Here is a 23758-nt window from a genome sequence, read left to right on the forward strand (position 1 = left end):
ATTTCAAAAATATGCATTTATTGCGAAATATGCCGAAATATGTTCTAGCAAATATGGCTAAAATGCGTTATTTTTTTACAATTAGCATTTCCTTTTTTAGATCACAAACAAGTAATTTTCATGAAAGTCTAGTACATAGGTTTGTTAAACATTTCCAGTATGCACTAGCAGCGAGAGGGAGTGTAATGTTCCAAATGCATTTCTGCATCAAAAATAAAATTTTGAAGAAATGTCGCTTACGCCGTTTTAGTGGTTACGGCTCGATATGTTAATGTTTTTTTATTATTATTTTCAGAAAATTAGTGCTACAGGCTTTTGCCAACTTAGTCATGGGGAGATGCTTAAAAGTGATCTAAACGTGGATGCCGATTTTTCAAAAACAAATCAACATGAGCAATGATACACATTTTCACCTAAATTGATACGTTAACAAACTACTCACTGCAAGAAAAACTATGCACCCACAATGAGACACTGGGCTGAAGAAATAAAAAGTAAGCAATTGATTTTTCTTAAAATTTCAGGCCATTTTTGTGCCGAAAAATGTCGCCTTTTCATTGCCTTTTCTCTTTTCGCGTACGATTCTAAAATAAAGGTAAATGGTGAAAAAATTTCGTGTTCGTTTCTTAAAATGTCACACTCTTGTGGGGCAAACAAGGCACATTTATCTGCTCTTTGAAGCCTTGTCGGTGGAGATTGTTGCCCTCAAAATTAGACGGTTGCTTAAAACGACAATATTATGAAATCCGTGACAATAAGCCAAAAACATGCTCTTTTGCAGGGTTGAGTGTAACATCAAACACATTTTGCACCGTCAGATGGTAACATTTTTTAAATGAAACGAAATCAGCATTAAATTTATTTGAATAAATCGAGTTAATTGTCTGAAATTTCAAGAAAAAGCAATTACATAATAAGTTTTTGTTCATATGTCCCGCTGTTTGGTGTGGTTTTTGGGCAGGCGGAGTTATCGGAAGATAAATAGGTACTTCTTCGAAAGTGATGCCTTTAACGGTGCAGCGGACGTTATCGTAGCATGATAACAAATTCATTATGACCTGAATCAGATGACGTGTACTTGGACAATATGTGGTTTCAATAGCACGGTGCCACTTGTCACACAGCGCTTGAAACAATGGCCCTATTGCGAATATTTGCGGTATTATTGACGTTATACGCAAGTTGACACAGGTACAGTTAAATTCAATAGTTCGAAAAGACTTCCGTTGTTATTCAAGAAAGCCTTAACAAATCTCAAACTCCGTGCGTAATTCAGCACAAGGATATTATAACATCGATCACCTAACGGTTGCTTATAAAAACCTAAAGGAATCGGATAGTTATAGACATATTTACATATACCAAAATGATAATGAAGTGAGAAATCGATTATGCTATGCCTGTCTGTCTGTCCGTCCGTACATGCGAAATCTCGAGATAAACCTGAGATATTTTAAAAGTCTTGACATAAGTGAAAAAGTCGCTCCAGTTCCTCGCGAGCAGAGGTAGCTTAGAGAAAATACATTAGAAGATCTGCTAATGTTCAGGATGGTATAAAGACATGTAGGGTAAGACAACACTCAGCTTGGCATGACATTGGGCCTGTGTGGCCTTTTTTAAAAGTCTGGATACAAAAAGAAACTCGATGTTTGGGTATTTCGTCAATTAATTTCGAGAATTGTGATAAACAATTTTAAACTAAATGTAATTGAGTCAGTTGTGGAGCGTATGGTTCCTGCATATGAAGAATCGATCACATACGGCCATAACGTGCAAAACAGGACATGGGGCAAGAACGATGAAACTAGGCAAACAGTTCCGAAACAAGTAGTGACCTCTCGTAATTTATTTTGTTCCATCAGACACAAGTTTGATGACTCAAAAAAGCCAAGGGAACTTGACTGGGAAGTTTTGATGCATCTACAATATGTCGCCAAGTATCTACCCTAGGGACCAGTTTCTCAGTGCTGATTTAAACTTGGTTTACATTCCGTTTACTTAAACCGAATTTTTACGTAAACTAAGTTTTCCAGTGCGAGTTTAGGCCGTTTCATAGTTTGGTTGTTTTGTAGGGCAAAATTGTTTTTTTTTTGAGTATGCAGATTTGTAGCCCAATCAATTTTTTTATAATAAAGTACAAGTTTTAAGTAGCTAGGAATTACCGTTGCTTTTTTGGAAACTTTTTTCACGCAGTATCTTCCGTACAAAATAATTTTCGAAAGTACTTTATATGGAAAAATGCAAAACACCTTAAAAAAATTTCAAAAATCAATGCGATTTTTGACCAACTCCGCTCTTCCAGCTTTTTTACTACAATATAATGAGCTACAAAACTGCGTACTCAAAAGAAATTCAAAAAAAAAGTTTAAGATTAAAAAGTTGAAAATTTGCACGAAAATTTGCTGAATTTTCGGGAGTTTTGCACAAAGCTTAGGAATTATATTTTTATGTTTTTTGTTGTAGAATGAACCATATTTTTACAAAAAATTGTCGGAAAAATATTAGAAAAAAAATGTATGCATATATTGTGAAAAATTTGCTGTGCCAATACTTTTTGCCGGCAGTGTACATTAGTATGGTCCAAAAATGCATGTGAAAAAGTAAAGTCGGAATTTCTATACTTTTTCTGAATTTTACTGTTAGTCAAAGTACCTGTCCACAACACCCACTGCAATTACGGCAAATTTTACGCTCAAATAAAACGTTTTCAAAAAGGATGACATTTATTACATTTAATTTTTGCATGGCATACCATGAAAATGCAATGGCATAATGCCAAAGCTCATAAATGTTAAAATAATTACATTATTTACACATTCGGTTAGCTGAGTGGGCCAAGAGACATTTACACATGTAAAAATATTGTAAAAATATTTTGAAAGGAGAATTATTTACAACATGCAACTGAACTTACAAGTACAAGTTTTTATTTTTTTATAAGGTGTCATAAACTGTACGCACACTCATACACATACCTGTGTAGTATGTGGGTACATAAACATTTCGCATAGGGGGTATTCCACAGTCACGGGTGGGACATTTGCACTATAAACATGTACTTTATTTTTAAAATATAAGCATAAAGTTCTGAACAATTGTACATTTTGACGGAGCTGTAAAAAATTCCAACTTACTTTTATATGGGGAAAAATCTGAGTTATTTTTTCTGTCACGGGTGGGACATAAAAAAAATAACATGCTTTTTGGAGCAGATATATGTTACGGAAACTCTGCGAATTTATTTCACTTTATTTGCACTAAGGTTCAGTTTCTCATGGAACCTACCATATGTGTATGTATGTATTTCGAACCACCTTCAAGAAACCATGAATGTTATATCTACTTGCAGTATATAACGGCAAAATGTACATATGTACGTATTGATCATAATTAATGTGTGCATTTTTTTATTTTCGAAATTCAACTTTCCATGTATCGAGAATATTCTTATTTGATTTTAATTAATGCAGTGAAAATATGTATACAAAAAGCTACGTGTGCATGTATTTTCGTGTGTTTGAAATGACCTAATTCATATAATTAAAAATCATTCCAAATTTCGAAAGAGAATATAAAATAAAAAAAGAAACTTATACCAAAGTATACTTGGAAGTCACAGAGGCGGCGGCAGGCGCCCAATTTGCGAACGCACAACGGCAAAACGCTGAGGTGCAAGGCGAGTGCGGCGTATAAAATATACATACATATATGTATATACTTTGTTATATGTGTATGTATCGAGTAAACGCATTCATTTCTGTAAGTACTCGTATATAAATACACAAATGTGCAGCAGAAATGGAATGTTCACACACACCGGCGTGGTGTTATTCTCACATTCTCAAGCGAATATACTCGGCACAAAGTGCGCGCAGGTACATTAGACCGAGTAGGCAAAAAAAAAAAAAGTTTGTAATTATCCGCGCTAGTTTGAAAGTTTACTTTGAGAGAATTTTGGCTTCATACAGATTTTTGTTCTTGACATGTCCTAAAGGCAAAGTTTTCTTCACAAGTGTTGCAGAACTCTCTGTAAACCCGAAAACTATATTTTTTGAAATTTTCAAATCAACGGGGTTTTTAAATATTCCCATAACGGGTTCTTAAAGTGCGTATTTGTAGTTGGAAAAAATTTAAAGTACTTTCTATATTATTGTAGGGATGTAGCGAAAGTTTCGAGATATAAAAAATTGTTATATACTTTTAAAATTTGATCGCGCCTATTGTAGGAATATGTAAGTTTACTGGTTATATAAACATCTTTTTGACTTTGGATTCTATGGTCATTCTCCGACTAAACTTAATACAATGATATGTTAAAAATTTTTTAAATAAATTTTTTTTTTTAATTTTTCGAAGATCTGACCTTTGACCACTTGTAGCACCTGTAGTAAAAGTTTGCACTAAAAATATGTAAATAAAATATTTTTTTTTACCAAAGGTACAATTTCGAGCTTCGAAGGTCCGTATCTTGATTTCGGAGGCTAATTATGAAAAAACGGAGAAATAACCTTTTTACTTATGACTCAATCTCTTCAAAACAATTTGTTTGGTTCAATACCCAGAAAAAAAAAGTTGATTTAGCCGTATAGTGCATTGTATTGGACCTACAGTTTTACGCCGACTCGGAGATTTGCCATTGCCTGCCGAGGGGCGACCGCTGTTAAGATTCTATATTTTTTTTGCGATGTTGCTTTGACCAGTGCTTGAACCCAGGCCCTGCGGGGTGTTAGTGTGCACTTCTAACCACTACACCACAGCGGCCGCCAACGTACCACCCTAGTGTCAGTAAATTGAAGCGCACCAAAAATGATACAACTTTTGCTAAGGAAGCATTTTATTACTGCCGAATGCAGGTGTCACCGAAAATTTAAAAAAGACGAGTTCTAGGTTCGTCAAAAAAAGTTGTATTTCCAAATCGCCTTGCAAAAATACTTTAAAACTCAGAGGTGTTCGACGATTTTTTTTTTGTTTGCTTCTAAGGTGGTACGGTCTAATGTGCAATTATTTACGTAGATATGTTCGAATCGCCGGCCAAAGTGTGATCCAGCGCGAATTTATAAGGTATTCATTGCATAAACATCAATTTCTGGGAAGAATAAAAATTCTAATGGCCGGTGAAATTGAAAGACCAAGGCAGAGGGATTGGGTAGCCATCGATGCTTCTAAGAATCTAAACAACGGAAAATGTATTTAAATGTTTTTCAAAAATAAACTAAATGACACATGGACACAAAAATGGCTGTGAGTCACGGAAAGACACACACACTCACAAAGATACTGTGATGTATGAAAGTCGATGATCATGGACGCCTGCAAGCCGATTGCGTGTGTGCCGCCGAATCATCTTATAAAAGTTGACAGCGAGTATGCGGTCAAGCGGTGCGTCTAATACATATGTAATGTACATATGAAATTCATATATGTATCTACATAATTATGTACACGCACACATACATACATGTGTTAATACATACATATATACATAGAAATATAAGGTAAATTGAGTGGTTTTCAATTGACCTCGTGAGAAATTGTACTGCATACATACATAGTTCAAAAATGAATTATTAGGGGTATTCACGATCCGGTGCATACTGTCTAGCATGGGGCATAGATATCATAAATAGCATGATTGGCTAATTTTTTTGTTTTTTGAACACATGAAACAGCAACAAAATTATCCAATCAAGCTATTTATGCTATCTGTGCACCATGATAAACAGTATGCACTGGATCGTGTATACCCCTAATAATTCATTTTTGAAATACTTTTCTATGAATTAATTAATTTTTGCTTATTTTAAAATCTGGCATATCTATATGTTTGGTAATTTAAAAAATGGACATACATTTTTGATAGTTTAAAAATTGAAAATATTTTTAATTGTATGCAAAAACAGTTTTTGAAATTTTAAAAGCTGGAAAAAAATTATTGGTAATTTAAAAACTGGACACAAATTATTGGTCATATGAAAAATATGCATACAGTTTTGGCCATTTAAAAAATGCTCCCAAAGGTTTTTGTCATTTAAATATTGAACGTAAATTTTTGGTCATATAAAATCTGGATATAAATTTTTGGTCATTTTAAAACTGACCATACAATTTTGATAGTTTATCAACTTAAAACATTTTTGTGGTCAATTCGAAATTAGAAATAAATTTTGGGTTTTTGTATTTAAAAAATTCGGTCTGCATAGATTTCTGGTAAATTAAAAACGGTACTTTTCAAAACTCGACATAAGTTATTGGTTGCTTAAAAAGTATGCATATAAGTATGTATGTATGTATTTTTGATGATTTAAAATAGTGGTTTTTGTCATTAAAAATTTCGCATACATTTTTGAACATTTCAAATGTGGAAATTTTTGACCATATAGAAAGAAGTTGACATATATAATTTAACTTCATGGATGCAAAATATAAACGGTAAAATGCAGACGACGACAAATAAGTTGTAAGAAATTTATATATAGAATTAAACAGTAAAAAGTGGAGATTGCGCTTTTGTTGAGAGCAAGTTTTAATTGAAATTGCATTTAAATATTGGTGTTTTTCGATTGATGCTTCCGGTAGAACTAATCAATCAAATGAAATCAAAATATTTGCCATTCTATGTAAACAACAATGGAAATGCATTTTTTTTATGTGGACGTTGATTAAAATTTTAAAAGCTCACTCTCTTAATCTCAATTTCGAAACGTCTTTTATAAGATAAAGCCATTTAATAACGACCATAAAAGAGATTGAGTGATGTTTATGTTCAAATGTGATTTTAGTCATTTAAATCGGCTTTTATTAGTTGGTTTCAAAATTTTAAATGATCACATGCTGAATTGTAGATATTTGTTGCTCAGAAATCCTTCGTATAAGTATATTAGTCATTTTTAAATATTTAAGTAATGCTTTTCCCTGAGATTTAGTGATTCCTACTACTTTAACTACATTGAAGATTTTTATTTTTATTTTTTTGCGGCACAAATTTTAAAAGCCAAATAATTTCAAATGTCGCTTTTCACTTTGATGGCGAACAGCATGTTGTTTGACATTTTTTTTGACATCTCTGTACAACTGCATGACTAAAGTGGACAAGCAAGATGTGTGTATGCAGATGTTCAACACAAAGAAAAGAAAAAATCAGCTCGCCTGAAAAAAATATGCACAAACATAAAATGCTTAGTAATATATGTATATGTACATATGTATGTATGTGTGTATGTATGTAGAAAACTCTTGCAAATGAGTACAGCAGAAATCACAAACACATACTACATACAAACACACATACATATACGCAGTGTTGCTTGCTAATCTCGCGGCGACTTCGCTGCTCCTAAATTCCATTGTTTTTTCAATAACTTCCTTTGTGTGAATTTACTCGTTGGTCCAAAAAGATTTTGAAAATATTTTCGAAATTATTTAATAACCCTCGACATACTTGCTTGCTTGCATACAATCATACACATCACACACAAACATGTTTTCGTTTTTTTTTTTTTGGTAGTGAGCCTCCATTATAGGCAACATTGTGTGTGTGTGTGTATGCTAGAAGATTTTTGTGCTTATTTCTAATATTCGGTATATGTATGTGAAATTTTTAACCATTTGTATTGAATGTCGCTGCTAAAATTAGCCAACTCGCCGCTTGCCGTCATCACTCTTCTCGAATAATTCTCTGGCCATTTTGTGCTGTTTTCGAGTGCTGCGAACACATGCGGAGGCGATTCATTTGGCTGTGTGTATGTATGTGTGTGTGAGTTATTTTATTTTTCCTTTTATTTTTATTTTTTTTTGTGCTCTGTGGCGCTTGGTGGCTTGACAACAGCTGTTTATGAGCGAAGTCGATTTATTGAAACTTTGCTAAGATTTCAAAACTTTTTCGATGATAAAATCAAGAAAATTGCTCGCATTCCTGTTTGGCTGCAATGATGTCTGCCGCATTTTGGGCTCACCCGGGCCAGGAGTGTTTTCTAAATTTGTCGCAACGCCACGCCACGCCACGCAACACTTCCCATTCCCATTCTTCAGTGCATCCATCAGGCGCAGTGTAACTAATTTTTCTTCGCGTTGCATTCCAACGCTGACTTCCTCCTTGGCACCTTGGCTGCGCGGGTACAACGTTGCGTATGAGCAACAGGGAATCGCGCGTATGTACATAGCTGCTTTGCTGCATATTTTGCATGCACACATTTTATTGCCTGCCGCCTCTTCCATTTGCATTTACTTTCGTATGTCGTTATATATGTATGTATGTATCTATGTTTTGTTGCATTTCACCTTACTTTTTATTTATCCTACGCTTTGTTTGTGGCATTTTTGTAACTTCTTCTTTTACTTGCGCTCGTTTGCGTCTTTATTTTTGCTGCCAGTTGCTTCTGCCGTGCGCCTATTTGGTAGCTTTCAATCAAAATCTCCGCTCATTATCGGTCGCATGCCATGCATCCCGCATCCCGCATGCCACGTCCCCAGCCGATTCAGAGCCCGATGCGATTGAAGTTCAATGCACATCATTATCACTCGCAGCGATACGCAAGGGTAATTTATAATTAGCCAAGTGTTTGTGGCTCCACATCGATTTTGTGGCCGAACTGTTTTCTTGCAATTCACTTTTTGTGTGCAATCCACTTTCGCTTACTTTTCAGCTGTTCGTTTTGCAAATTCTTCGTTGTTTTCGAATGTGAAAGTGTAGCGGCGTTTAGAAGAAATTTGGCAAGAAATTTGAGTTTTAGGGGAAATTTAATGTGGAAATTTCGTTCACAGTCCGCAGGTACTGTTCAAATCTAAGGCAGCTGAGAGTTTTCTCGTAGTCTATTCGAAGTTATACCAATTTCCTCTCAGATGGAACTGCATACCAATCCAAAATATACCGGAGAGAAAGGCTGAATGGCAATCCTGCCTGTTAATCGTCTATATTTTCTTCATTCAAACTCAAGCAATAAATGAGCGTTTCAGTGCATCAAGCTTAGCACTTCCTTCGTTCCTTTCTTCATGCCACACCGACGGCCCAGGCTAAATTGTAGTAAAAAACTCCGGTGATCCAGGAATGCAGCTAGGATCATATAAATTGAGGCTTAGAGCAAACAAGAGTGCACTGGCAACAAATAAGCCAGGAAGAATCAACTTCTTGAGTAGCTAGACACATCTACCCAGAATTGAATAATGACAGGTATAGGCTCCGTTCTTATTTTCGAACGACTACAGCCAAAATTGTAGGGACGATGCGTCGTAGAAATCGAGAACGTAAAAAAATTTCGCTGTCGTTGTCCTGCCTGAGCTTAACTCAGCCGGCGATGTCTGCATCAATACTTTTTTATACAATCTGTCGGACTTAAGTTTGACAAAGGATGTGGTCGAGGGCGGCCATTATAGCTTAACCTAACCTAACCAGGTTTAAAATAATAGATTATCTAAGAATACCGATGTCCCAAAAATATTAGGTTCATATGTAAATACATATGTATACTACGCATAATTTTCATACAAGATGTGAATGTGAATTTCTGTTATTTTCGAAGCAAAAGGACTATGTTAAAATGCGTTTGTAACTCCCCATCCCTCACCAGATACTCACCCTTTGGCGCAATTCACGTTCGGCTTCAAGATCATCTTGGAGCAAACGGATTTTATCCTGCAAGTAAAGCGAAATTTGAAATGCTCACATTATTAAGGATATTTTTATTTTATTTTTTATTTTTTGCTTAAAATTGACGCGCGCGCGAAGTGAATTATGAAATATATTTTTTGCACACTAACACAAAATTTTGTTTTCGGCTTGTTTGTTTTTGATTATATTAACAGTTATGTATGCAAACTATGTTTTTGGTACAATCCTTGTCACAAGTCACCAGTTTCCTTTTGATGTATTTTATGTACTACTTTTTAAAATAAGCCACATGTATCTACATATGTAGTCTATATAAATACATACATACATACAAAGTTCTGCGTCTTTTTTTAACTCTTTCGCGTACCAAAAATATACGCGCACATATTTCACAGCGACTCTGCTTGGCGTTTTTCGTTTTATTACATAATTCGTCTAGCATATGCGTACCTTCGTATAGAGTACATAAGCATATACATATGTACATATATACATTTAAGAGTACATAATTTTAGTAATACATATGCAGCTTTTTATATTTGTTCGATTTTTTTTTTAGTCTACAAATCCGCGCGTGCACATTTTTCGCTTTGCTTTGCTGCAAAATTTTCAAATTTCAGATTTCTTTTCACACCACTGTGCCGAAAATAGCCGAATGTACGAAGAAAGGCTCGAGGATCAGTTGGACACTTGAATTACAAAAACATTTTTGCACAAATTTCGCTCTAAAGAGTTTTGAAAGTGTTTTTTTTATACATTTTAGATTTTCAGTTTAGCTTCAATTCGAGTTTGAATTGATTTTTCATTAATCCAATATTCATGATTTTTTACTTGTCTCTTTATTCTATTTCTTATATTCCTTTCCGTTTTCGACGCGTGTCTTACCTCCAAACGGGAGAGGGCGGCCAAATCAGAGCTGTATTCAATGGAGATATCAGCTCCACTCGGTCCAGTTGAGGTGGCCCTATACGAGTATTTCGATGAGCGTACTGCTTGCGACGAGGACATTTTACTTTTTTTGTGTTTTTTTTTTGTTGTAAATTTAATTTATAAAATTAATTAATGAATAATGAAAATTATTATTTATTTTAAGTTTTTCACTCAGGTGAACACTTCGTTCGCGCCCCCGCGTTTTGTGTCTGGTTGTTGTTGTGTGGAAAAATTTCGATTTCCCTGCAATGCAGTTGTTATCCTCCAGTAACAAAAATTTTGTAGGTGTGAGACTAAATCAGAAATTATTTCGCACTCCACACACAAAAGTTGTAGTTGTCACCGAGTCACCGAATAATTCGTAATAAACGTCGGAGAAAGGCTGGTGATCTACTGAACAAGAGATCCCGGTGTCGTTCGAATAAAGAGTATTTCGTAAATTTGGCGCTGGCAGCCGATCTTTTCGTCTATTTCTACCCCAACGACGACGAGACGTTGCAATTATTTTCGAGTGGGAATTTCTCGTCGGCGATCTGTGGACATATGTGTGTGTGTGTGTGTGTGTGTGTGTGTGTGTCCAAGTGTTGCTGATTGTTCTTGTTGCCGTATTTGAGTGGACTATGTGTACCGTTAGGCATTCTACAGGCACACTTGGGCAGACAATTTTCTTGCTCATAGCTTTTTTGAATACGGACTAGGCGTACGAAAACTAAGTGTGTACGTGTGTACGTGTGTACGTGTATGTGTTTTTATTGAATTTTTCACGCTCCACTCACACCAGCTGTCCTCTGTAAGTGTTAATTGCAGTGAGTAGACGGGTAGCAGGGCGCAAGACGAGCGTGGAAACTGTTCGAATCGTCGTTGTTGCCGATTCCATTTTCGAATTATTCGTTTTTCCATTTCACGAGCTGCTAACGTACTTGCCATACGAATTGAGTATTTTGGTGGCTAATGCGCTCGGGTCAAGTCGGTCATCTTGACGTGGACTACATATATTGAGCAATTGAGATTTTTACCTGTAATTAGCGTAAGCGGCAGATGATTGCCGCGATGGCAAGGAGTAGAGGCGTCTGTCTGGTTGGGTGTGATATACGAATATTCGCTAGGAAATGGTTGCATGGACGCATGCCATATGAAATCTTGTTGTTGCTGAAATGGTTTTCGTTGTTGTTGTAGCATTTTGAATTTATTTTTAGTCGATGTTCCGAAAAATTCATAAATCTGCAGAAAGGTTATGCTTCTGTACGCTGGCAAATTACCAGAAGTTGAGGATTTGAATTTGATGAATGGTACGCAATGGCTCTACGTTATTTTACTAACAAAAAGTGGGTTTTAAAAAAGTACATATGTATGTATGTAAATACATATACTTTCTTAGTTAAATCTAGAAAATGATAAAAATGTATCTCAAGTCCACAGTCGCGCTGTAGCATAGCATATTATCCATATCAGAAAATGGAGAGAAAAAATAGTCTTTATACCTAAAGCGGGAAAAAACTTATATCATCTACTAAAGGCGTATAGACCAGCAATACCCGCGAGTACAACACGATAGGATTATGAAAATTGTATAACCAACTGGCTCGAAAACTTGCAGACACTTGTGGCTTTCGTCGAGGAGCGGACCTACACCAATAAACCCAAGGAAGCCATACGCACATCGCCAACAAATGTGCTTGGAATCTTGATAGCCATAACGCATCTGGACAGTTTTATTGAAAAAGAAGCCTGCGGGAGTATCCTCAGGTTACCGAACATTAGTCAAAAAAGATCAATTGTTTGAACAAATTTCTATATAAGAATTATATTTTAAGTGTAGAATGCAGTATTAGATCTAGCCCTAAGTTTTTTTGGCAATACATTAAAACCAGGAAGTCTAGTTCTGGGGTTTCATCTGCTGTCTTTCTGGACGATAAACTAGCTACCAGTGCCTCGGAAGTGGTGAACCTGTTTGCGGATTTCTTTAAATCAAACTTTGTTAGTGATGAATCTGGCTCCAACTGCTCTCGCTCTTTTAAAGATATCTCGTCCCTGAATTTTGGCTGTTTAAGTTTGTCAGTGGAAGATATTGAGAAGGGTATTTTAGCCCTTAAACCCTCCACAAAAACGGATGATGATGGACAGTCAGTTGTGCTTCTCAAACATTGTTCTGCTCTCACTCTGCCTCTCAAGTTAATTTTTAACAGATCGTTAGCCTCCGGTATTTTTATCGATGATTGGAAAAGGACAGTTGTTACTCCATTTTTCAAAAGTGGTAAAAAAAATGATGTTGTTTTTACTGAATACTGTATTGCAGCGTTCTCAGCAGGGTATCAAGTCGATTGCATCTATACAGATTTTTCGAAAGCGTTCGATAAAGTATCGCATACATTTTTATTTAATAAGCTGGAATATCTAGGCTTCCATTCAGTTTTTTTTAAGCTGGCTGCGTTCTTACTTAAGTAATAGACATTGTGTAGTTTCTGTTAATGGTGTCACCTCTGCACCTTTTATTGCGTCCTCTGGGGTACCGCTAGGTCCCTTGCTTTTCGTTTTATTTATTAACGATATTAGTAGCTGTTTTTCTTTTGCTAACTTCCTTCTATACGCTGATGATTTAAAAATATATTCTGTTATTTCTAACTCCGAAGATTTACACAAACTTCAGGTCGATGTTGATAAATTAGTTAGTTGGTGCAGTGTCTCTAGTCTATCGCTTAACATTAACAAATGCTTCAAGCTCACCTATTCGAAAACACCTAACATTTTTCCTACATGTTATAGAATATACTTCAACCAGTTGAAGAAATCAAGGATCTAGGTGTTGCTTTTGATGCGCGTTTTACATTTTTAAGTCATATAGACTTTATACTATCTAAAGCATACTCCGTTCTTGGCTTCATAAGAAGAAGTAGCTCAAACTTTACGGACCCGTATACCCGTAAGTTGCTATTTACTGCCTTTGTCCGTTCTATTTTGGAATACGCTGCGTTTATTTGGAGACCTTACCATCAATTTTCCATCGACAGAATTGAGCGTGTACAAAAAATTTTTCTAAAGTTTGCTCTCTCTTCCTGAGTTTCTCTGATCCCGTCCCGACCTATAAGTCCCGATTGCTTCTAATTAATCTTAAACCGCTAGAAACTAGAAGATCGATTTTGTCGCTGTCTTTTTTTGTTTGGTATTATTATAGGAGAAACTGACTGTTCTTCTCTTTTGGAAAGGATTAACTTTTCTGTCCCTTCCAGGCCTTTACGTAGTAAATTTCCATTCCATCTAGACAGATTCAGAACTAACTATGCGTGTAATGCACCTATAGCCCGTTCTCTTCGTGAACTCAATGAGGTCTCCAACTCTATTGACTTTGATTTTTCACTATCTAAACTGTGGTTTTCTGCTCAATTAAATTGTGTTTTATAGATTACCTTAGTCTTTTATAAATGGTTAGTTCCTTAGCAGTAAGTAGTCAGTAAGAACGATTGTTTATTGATTTCTAAATAAATAAATAAATCAATAAAAAAGTTAGGGTATCTCCGTTCAAATACTTACGTACATTCGAGGCTCAATATGGCGGCATTTAGGAGCATGTCGATCGAGCCCCAACTACAACAAAGAAAAATTTGAATGTTAACTAATTTAGCGCCTAGAGTTTCTATTTTCAAAGATCTTTGCGTTTATGTAAATATTAATATGGCAACTCCAAAATGGAGACAGAAAGCTCTAAGTCTCCCACAAGAGATATGCTCCACTAGCAAACAAAAAAAAACAAAAAAACGATTTGTTGAGATGCGTTCAAAAATTTATAAATGCGGCCTGAATTTCTTATTTCTCAATTTTCTATGAGAGGTATCTGGGAATTCAATAAAAATCAATATGCATATATAGTGGTTATCATGACTATACGACAATCACATATTAACACGTTTTAGCTATTTGTTTAATTATTTTTTAATAAAAACATTGTTCAATATGTAACAAAAACCACATAAATCCATGTATCAATCTCTGTGCAATATTTAAAAAAAAATCAACAAACTTTCGAAAAAGAATTCGAGCTTAAAATCAACAGTGGAAATTTCACTATTTTGAGTTGTTTCAGGCACACCATGAATGTGCTCAAAATGTATTTGAAACCGGGTTTTCTAAATAATTTACTCTGTTTTACATATAAGCACAAAATATCAGGTATACAACCCACGGCACGTCTACCACTAAAGATTTTTATTGCCCTCGTTCGTTGCTTATGGAAACGCTCGAAGTATTTGAAATAATTGCAAATAAATAAAGAAGAAATAATTATTAAAAAATATTATCTACTACAATAAATGCGTATGCATACAAACATTCGTATGTATATATGCATTTATATACACTCACATACATATGCAAAAATACACATTTTACATGAAAAACTTGGCAGCCAAATTTTCACTCAAATTTCCACATAAACGCAAGGAATTAAAATTTTCTTTCGCATATTCTTTAGGAGCAAAGGAAAAATTAACTCAATCATGTGATTGCATATGTATGTATATATATGAATATACATATATATATACATATTGTCGTTTAAAGTACAAAACCGCGTATCAACAAAATGCAAAACCGCGTATGTGAGGTTGCATAAATTATTTACTGGATATAGCAAAAACACTCATATTTCAAAATGGTTCTCTTTATTTATAAAGCAATCGCCTTTCTGGCTAAATTATTTCAGGACGAATGGATAAGGATTGAGCCAAGAGCTTGTGTGAGCAAATCCGATTTTTGGCAGCAAATGTCAGTTACGCGGTTTTGTACTTTAAACAACGATATATATATATATGTACATAAATGTGTGGTACACCTGCATACATACACAAGCAATCGATTCGGAGCGCGAGTAAATAAAAACCACTGGTCATTCGGCTTGGACGACCAATACTAACGCAAACAAGTATTCGATATTTTTAGCGACGAAAATTTTGGATTTTTTCATAAACATTTTCCACACATTTCACCTGAGTGCGAAGAAAAATGTGTATTTTCTCGATATCGTGGCACACGGTTACAAAGTAGTTTTTACGGTGTGTGTATGTATGTATGCTTGTATGTATGTTTGTATTATAGATACACACCACACAATCTAGCAACTTATACTAACAATAAGTGCTGAGAATTTGCTTCTAATTTACTCGTAAACATCAATTTATTTTATATTCTATTTCTTTGGCTTAGGCGCTTAAAAATAAATAAATATTTGGTGCTTACGCTTTGGTGTTTGGCCGAACTTCTCCTCCTCCAATGCGTGGTGTGCGCCTTGATGTTGTCACACAAAAATGAGTGACTTACGGTTTTACGCCAACTCCGAACGGCAAATGGGTTCTCTGAGAAGCTTTTTCATGACAGTAATACGCTCGTAGGTTTGCCATTGCCTGCCGAGGGGCGGCGACCGCTGGTAAAAATAAACTTTTATTTTTTATGTGGCGCGCGCCAGGGATCGAACCATGGACCTACCGAGTGCAGGGCGCACCTCTAACCGCTCGACCACGGCGGTTTAGGCGCTTACTCATCAAATTATGGACAGATTTTACGTCTTTCCGTGGGGTTAGAAATTTGTTTTCTACCTTAAAGCTTTATTATTACTAGCGGCGAGTGGATCCCAGTCGGAAAAGTAGTAATGCATTACATGCGTGATAAATAATATAATGTATTTCTTAAGAGTTCTCGATAATATTACTGCTAACTATGTTCAAAAAGCTCCAAAAATTTAATTTTAAAACACATTCATTTCTCGATACTAGGTAATGCAAAATTGAATGCCCCACCTATCTTAGGACATCGCCCTGGGGGAAAAAATGCATTTTCGAATATGAAAAGGATTGGTTTACTGATTATTTTTTCGATTACTTTACATTACATTTTCCCACTGGGTATTAGCATGAGAATGAAGTAAAATTTTAGATATGAGATAATGATGAGGATGACGAAGGTGATGCTGACAATATTTTTCGTAGAGTAAAAATAACACAAGCCTCTCATAAATAAATGAAATAAATTTAATAACTTTTTAAAAATAGACCCGATAGATACATCCTTATTTGCATACTTTCGTAATCACGTTGGTATGTATAGTAGTGAATAGCAATAAGTGACCATCCGTGCTTTATTTTGAAGGATGCTCCTTTATTTTACCCCCGTCTCTTTACAATTTTCTTTTTCTATGGAAGGCCTTTGTATTTGATTTCTCTAACTGTCCTTTAATTGAGGTCCAGGTTTTTTGCAAGCGTTAATTTTGAAAAAAAAATAATGTCAATAATTAAAATGTCTCTTATGAAATAGAATGAAAATAAACGAAGAAATATTTCAAATATTTATGTATTTTTCTATGACAATGAAGATAATTTGAGTAAAATTTATTGTTTTCAAAAACACAGAAAAGCCTATGTCCCAAGATCGAGCTGCACGCTGGGTTTGAAATAAATACGCCAGTTCCAGCGAAGAAGAATACTAAACCTCTGGTGGGATCAGCTAAGCACGTTTTCAAATTTGGCTATGACTAAAGGATATGCGCTTGAAATGTCAGATCCCTAATTGGAAAAGAGCCTCTCTCCGATTAACAGATGCACTCGAAAACACTAAACAGCCGACTGCAATTTAACATCCATACCCTTTAACTAAAACCCTTGAACTAACATTTAAAAAAAAAGTGGACTTACAAAATAAGTATGCAGAAATGACCGCTACCTCTTCTTCTATGTTGTGTAATTTGTATAGCTGTACCGTTTACCAGGAGCTCAGTGGAACAAAATATGTATCATTTATAAAATCCATTTGCCGTTCGCGGCGGCGCAAAACTGTAGTTCCCTATATTGGTGGGACAACATCAAAACGGACACCACAACTTCGAGGAGAAGCTGGGCCAATCACTTAATCGAGTAATATCAAATACAATTTTTTAGGCGGGACCCGTTTTTGAGTGAAATTATACGATTTTCTATGGCTCTGAAAATTGTATTGGAGGAGTTTTTTATGCGAGGAATCCGCATTTGACATTATTTTTGCGATCCAATAAATATTTAGTACCGCTTTCACGCCAAAAACGTCTATTTTTGCACGGAAATGGCCCAACATTTTTTAGAAATACATTCTGTTAAGTTATTTATTTTTTGATAACAATACATTCCTAAAACTTTCTTCGCAATCAGAAAGAAAAAAATATACTAGACTTAAAAAAATTTCCGATTTTTAGCAAAAACTCAATCATTGTTAGATTACTTATTTGAGTGGCCCACGAGTGAGGTTTCAAAACTGCCTTTACATTTACTGAATATTACAAGAACTAGGAAGAAATTTTTGGGCGATGTCTTACTAAAAAAACAAAAAAATCTGTTTTACGTAGGGTTTTTAAAGTTCTCTGTTTTCAGACATTCTTTACACTTGACTTTCATCCTCTCGGCCAAGACGAGATGGGAACCGCTATAATGCGGCTTGAAAACAACAAAACCGCTAGAGCCGGCACTCAGATCTGGAGACGAAGAGCTGGCAGGGTCCATATACCAGAATTTAGTCTAGAGCAGATATACCAGTTCTTGTTTCAATTTTATTTACTGGCTACCAAATTCTTTTTTTACTAGCGCAGAATAGACCAGTCGATATAAAAAATTACAAATCTTGAGTCAATACACTTTCGTAAAATTTGTGCGACATGTTCTTTTTGATTCCCAATTTTATCTCTTTAAAGAGAAAGAAAGACAATATTTTTATTAGGTTTATAGTCTTTATGTAATTTGGTTATTCCTTAGAAGTAGTTTCGGTATTTAGGACTTAATATATATTTCGATTTTAATTTCTTACGGATTTTTTTATCCTTAATCGTATGAGTGTTCGCTTAAATAAATATGTGTTTTTGTATAGTATATGTATAATTTTTTTTTTATTTCTGCCATTCGTAGTTGTTGCATTTTTGAGTGCTCAGCATTTGAAGCGAGAAAAATAACATTTCGAAAATTCCATTTCTAAAAATATGTTGGAAATTAACCTAAGTGATACACCTACATCCACATTGAGTGCGCTAACAAGCAGGGCAACCATGACAACAGTTCGTAGCAAAGATGTTTTCAGTTGTCGGATCCACGGATTTTATGAATTTCACTGCTACGATATATGTATGTACATATGTATTTATAAGAATGTATATTTGTATATATGTACATGTGCAGTCATAAAAATGTTTGCAGAAAAGAGATGCCACTTCATTTTAGCAGATTGCTTCCACAAGCTGAATCGGAACTCGTCTACTGAATCGGTTATGTTAGGCTTTATTCTGTCTCAAAAGATGCGAGTACAGCAGATTTGGTATTACTGGTGAGATGACCACAAAGTAGCCCTAAATCGGCCCTGCGCATTTGGAGTTTGTCACCATTGCTTACGAACACAGAAATGCAAAGCAGTAAATTCCCCAAATCTGGCAACACTAAACACTTGGAAGGTAGGTATGCATATACACATGTGTTGCTTATAATTTTAATATATCTCTTTGCACCTTAATAAAAGTTGATGCGAATAATGCTGAAAAACTGAATTGGAAAATAAATTTTTCTTGGTTGAGATTTTTGTAACGAAAAATTTCTTCAGCACCGGCGAATGTTAGCCAAAATACCTATGTATGTATGTATGTATGTACATATGTGTGTAGATGATATCAGAGTGCACATTTTAAAAATATAATATATAATGTTTGTATGAATGTATGTGCGCATATTTCGATATAACATTTGATTAGGTAATCAGAATCGAATTCAATAGAGTTTGTGCTACAAGGTAAGGTGGTGAGAATATTTTGCCTAACGGCAGTGGTGAAAAGTAGTTACGATTTACCAGAGATCGAAAATAACCCTCTCTACTTATTACAAACACAATCCCCCAAGCAAAATGTGTTTCTCACCGTACCAAATCTCTCTGTGCGATTCTTTTTGTGTTTTAAGCTGTGGGTTATCCATAAACTGCTTAAATTTGCCTTAGGCAAAGACACTTTGGCAAGGACTTTTATATTTAAGTGTCTTAATTTGTGGGTTATTGAAGGACAGAAAAATATAAATGGAAGTAAAGCGTTAGGCATTTTTTTTGCACGACATATACATACACACAAATGTGCGAACATTTATGACAGAGAAGAAACGGTGCACATTCATAATATGATACACTTAAAAAAGCTACTTTTTTATTTTGTTTTATTATATTAAGCATTTTTTCGTACATACATATATACAAATATAGCAGAATTAAATAGGTGCTATTATAATTTAGCATATGTATTTTGAGTTAGTTTCAGCCAAAAAATTAATTAAAACACTTTGGGATTGTCGGGATTCTCGGGACTTATTCGGGATTTGGAGATTTCTTCGAGACTTTCGGAATCTTCACGACTACTTAGAGATTTTTGGACTATTTTTGGATTCACGGGATTATATCAGGATTTTTCGGACTATTTCGAGACTATTCGGGATTTTCGGAATCTTCGGGAATACTTGGAGATATTTGGAATATTTCGCGTTTTTCGAGACCACTTTGGGATTTTCGGGTTTCTCGGGACTAAATCGGCATCTTTGGGGCCATACTTCCGAAGATCCCGATATAGTCCTGAGGACCCAAAGTAGTCTCGAAGATTCCGAAAATCGCGAAGAAGTTACGAAAATTTTGAAATAGTCCACCTTCATAGTGGAGAGGGTTATTTTCGACCTCTGCGATTTACACATACACACACACACGCATACATATGTATGTATATGATATATATGTGTGTATGTCACTTGGAAGTAATTTTCTTCCCGCTCCTCTTCTACAAATCCTGATTTCCTCGTTTTAAGTGAATTAAATACTCCCCTTTTATTTAGTTACAAAACAATAAATATAAAAATATCTTCCTTGAGCATCATTCGTCATAAGTCAATTTCATTTAATGTGTCATGAAACACAGGAATTTACTTGTAGCCTCGGTCGAAATCGCACGTTTTATTTATCGTAGAATGAAATGTTTTGAAAAAATTAAGTCACATTGACTTGCAGACTAAAATACCTTCAATATTTTTCCTATATAAATTCTTATACATACAGTACACATTTGCCTGAGTGTATAAATAAAATAACTTTGTGTTTGTTTGCCCATTTTCAATTATTAATCATCGCAATATATTTGGATTATGACGGCCGTGCGTTCTCGTTCGTGTCTGAGCATTCTTCATCCACCGCCAGCAACGTTCATGTTATTGCAAATAATTAATTAATAATTTTAATTTGTGCGCAAAATATGTATGTAAGTATATTGGCAAGCAAATGAGGTGTACTGATAATTTATCAGCAATTAAAAATTGTCAATTGGTATTAAAAAACTTAAATTTTTCCCAAATAACAACATATATTAAATACTAGCAGACCCGGCGAACTTCGTCCCGCCCAAAATTTTTATATATTTTATTGAACCTTTTTGGTCCAACATTTTCACCAACAATTCACGTTTACGATTTTCATTGGCACATTTGTCTGCTAAGATTAAGGTTTGGTGGTCATTTTCCGCTTTAAATAACCTAAGGAAAGTGTTATATCCGTACTTGAAATTCTCCAGTTGTGCGGCATTTCATAGCACGGTTATTCGCAAAGCGATATAAATTTTTTCCTCTTCACTCCCTGGCGGCAACAATGACCCGGTTCTATAGTGAATGTCCTAGAAGCTTTACAGTATAGTAGGTGGCAATTTCAAAATGGGTGCGAATCATTGTTCTACAGAAATGCAATATACATATACTTATTTCAGACGAAATACCTTAAAAGTATGAACGCATAATAATATTGGAAACTCACACCTATTGGGCCAATTGCAAGGCAGGAGCGTTCGATATACTCAATGGTGCAACAGGTCGATTTAATCTGACCTTCACGGCCCCTTTTCTCACTTGGCTATTTTTAGTAATAGCTCGACTTCAGCACCACTTGGAAGCACGTTTTTGCAATAGTATTGCATACATATTTAAAACATTAGCCAAATCGGATCATAAATAAGATTTTTAGTAATAACTCAACTACAGCGCCAACTGTCGGATTAAATTGTGAAACTAAACCATCCAGAGACCCACTCAAATACACAAAAAGTTTCGTTAAAATCCGTACAACTATTTAGGAGGATTTCACTCACAAACACACCTACAGAAGAATAAAAAAATTCATTTAAAGATAGCTAAAGGTCGGTACGTTTGTAGGCCTCACACCCCTTTTCAAATAGCCCAAATTTTCTCTATGAGTATAGGCTTGATTTCAACTATATACATATCTCCATACGAAGTTCCAGTACTGTACCATGAATACTTTCAGAGATATGCATTATAAAAATTCGATTTATATGCGATTGATTTCGTATATCTCCATACCAATTTCCAAAACTCTACCATGCACACTTTCAGAGATATGTAGCATGAGAAATTCGGTTTGTATGGGAAGTGCCACGCCCCCTTTACATATAGATTTTTTTCAGCCTAAAACCATCCTTGGGAACGTGCGGCAGGTGGCAGTTTCAAAAAAATCGGTTCAGCCGCTCTCGAGCCTTGCGAAAACTAACAAACGGCTTTCTAAATAAATATTAGTTGAGATATATTACATATTATAATTATATTTTGACAGTATCCGTTGTTTCAGATTGGCGCAAAAAAATATTGCCTAGTGACGAATTCGCCCCTTGATATGGTCGTTACTTAAAGCTATTTATATTCGAAATTGCATGAAAATTGGAAAACAGGAATCTATAAGCTTATCCAGGCAAAAAGCTACCGACGTACTGAATTTTAAGCAAACCGGACCATAAATACGATTTCTTCGAACAGATCGGTCCCTGGTCCACTTCTCGGACAAAATGGATCATATATGCTAATATATACTAAAAAGCTACTTACGTACTAAATTTTAAGCACATCGGACTATAATACGATTTTTTCGAATAGACCGGTCCCTGGTCCACCTACCCGAAGAAAAGTAAAATTTTTTTAGCCTAAAACATGGTGGTTACCGAAAGCTATTTGTATACAAAATTTCATGAAAATCGGACCGGCCGTTCGCGAGATTACCTGTTACAAAAAAAAGGGACTTCTCTTTATATAATTAGTAAAGATATGTACATATGTATAGTAAACATACATATTTATTTATTTATTACAGCTTTATTGTCACAAAAGCACGTTTCAAATCTAGGAAAACAGCTACAATATGTTTGTTTCTACTCAGGTCTTCTTTCCAAATAGCAATAATCAAATTTAAACCACTTTCACAGGAATGTCTTTTACGGAAACCAGATTGCTGTGGGATAATAATTTTGTTGTGTTCTAAACGTCATTCCAGTCCCCTCTTTGTAAAGCCATGTTGTACAGACTCAAATCAATTTTGTTGAGGTTAGATAACTGAAAATCGTACCACTTATTCATCAGTTTCTCGCTGATTTCTTTCGAATACAATAGAGTGTTCATTGCATTTGCTATGATGTTACCTAAGAACGTAACCTCATTGTCAATACTCTGGTTATCGAAATATCACAAAAGTTTAATTGTCTTAGTATGTTAACAAGACTATCACTAGCATAGTATTCCCAAGAAGTTATAGTTTTTGTAGTTCTCATCTGAAATATCTTTTCCAACTTGATTTTAAAATATATAGTTTCATGATCAGTAATTCGATGTTCTTTCAATTTTTCACAAGAAATGGATTTGCTGTTCGTAAATAAGAGATCAATCATTGTTTCATTGTGATCACCTTTTCTTGTATAAAAATCCATGTTTCGATGCATTGCAAAAGATTGAAATAAGTCCACTAACTGTTTATATTAAAATCAACAATAAAGACTCTATTATCATGTGTTTAACAAATGAAATCTGCATCACTCGAGCTAGGTAAATAGCGCAGCAGTCCAATTTGACATTGGGGAAATATATTTTTAATTTTTAATAATAAACACCAGACATTTTTATTAAAAGTGTATGTTAGTGTATTGTATATTCCATCGATTGGTGTATATATACTAAAACCGTATACCTACTATGAGAGGTTTTATTTTTTGATTGAGCACGTTTTTTATATGCTGGACAGTCCATACTGAAAGCATAATTATGTTGGCTAACTCTGGATTTAGTAAGCAGTCTCTAGTCACTAATAGTGACTTTTGGTGGTGAATATGGATTTTGAGACTATTTGGTATTCTAGAGTAAAAAATAAATAATATAAAAAAAA

General features: G+C 34.9%; 2 protein-coding genes across 2 annotated transcripts in view; both read right to left on the reverse strand.

Moving 5' to 3' along the window:
* Positions 1-10955, reverse strand: part of LOC118747622 (paramyosin, long form-like) — a 23223-nt gene extending 12268 nt beyond the window's left edge. The window contains exons 1-4 of the mRNA XM_036481671.1: positions 10490-10955; positions 9572-9628; positions 2753-2825; positions 2653-2668 (exon numbers count right to left, since the gene is read on the reverse strand). Of these exons, the coding sequence (XP_036337564.1) occupies positions 2653-2668; positions 2753-2825; positions 9572-9628; positions 10490-10612 (269 nt within the window). The 5' untranslated portion in view covers positions 10613-10955. The remainder of the gene's footprint in view (positions 1-2652; positions 2669-2752; positions 2826-9571; positions 9629-10489) is intronic.
* Positions 10956-11435: 480 nt separating this feature from the next.
* The window catches only part of LOC118747623 (paramyosin, long form-like), a 23918-nt gene continuing 11595 nt past the window's right edge, over positions 11436-23758 (reverse strand). Inside the window, exons 6-7 of the mRNA XM_036481672.1 lie at positions 11551-11683; positions 11436-11509 (exon numbers count right to left, since the gene is read on the reverse strand). Of these exons, the coding sequence (XP_036337565.1) occupies positions 11436-11509; positions 11551-11683 (207 nt within the window). The remainder of the gene's footprint in view (positions 11510-11550; positions 11684-23758) is intronic.

This window comes from Rhagoletis pomonella, unplaced genomic scaffold (assembly GCF_013731165.1).
Source record: "Rhagoletis pomonella isolate Grant_MI unplaced genomic scaffold, Rhpom_1.0 Rhpom_scaffold_00012, whole genome shotgun sequence".
Classification (NCBI taxonomy): Eukaryota; Metazoa; Arthropoda; class Insecta; order Diptera; family Tephritidae; genus Rhagoletis; species Rhagoletis pomonella.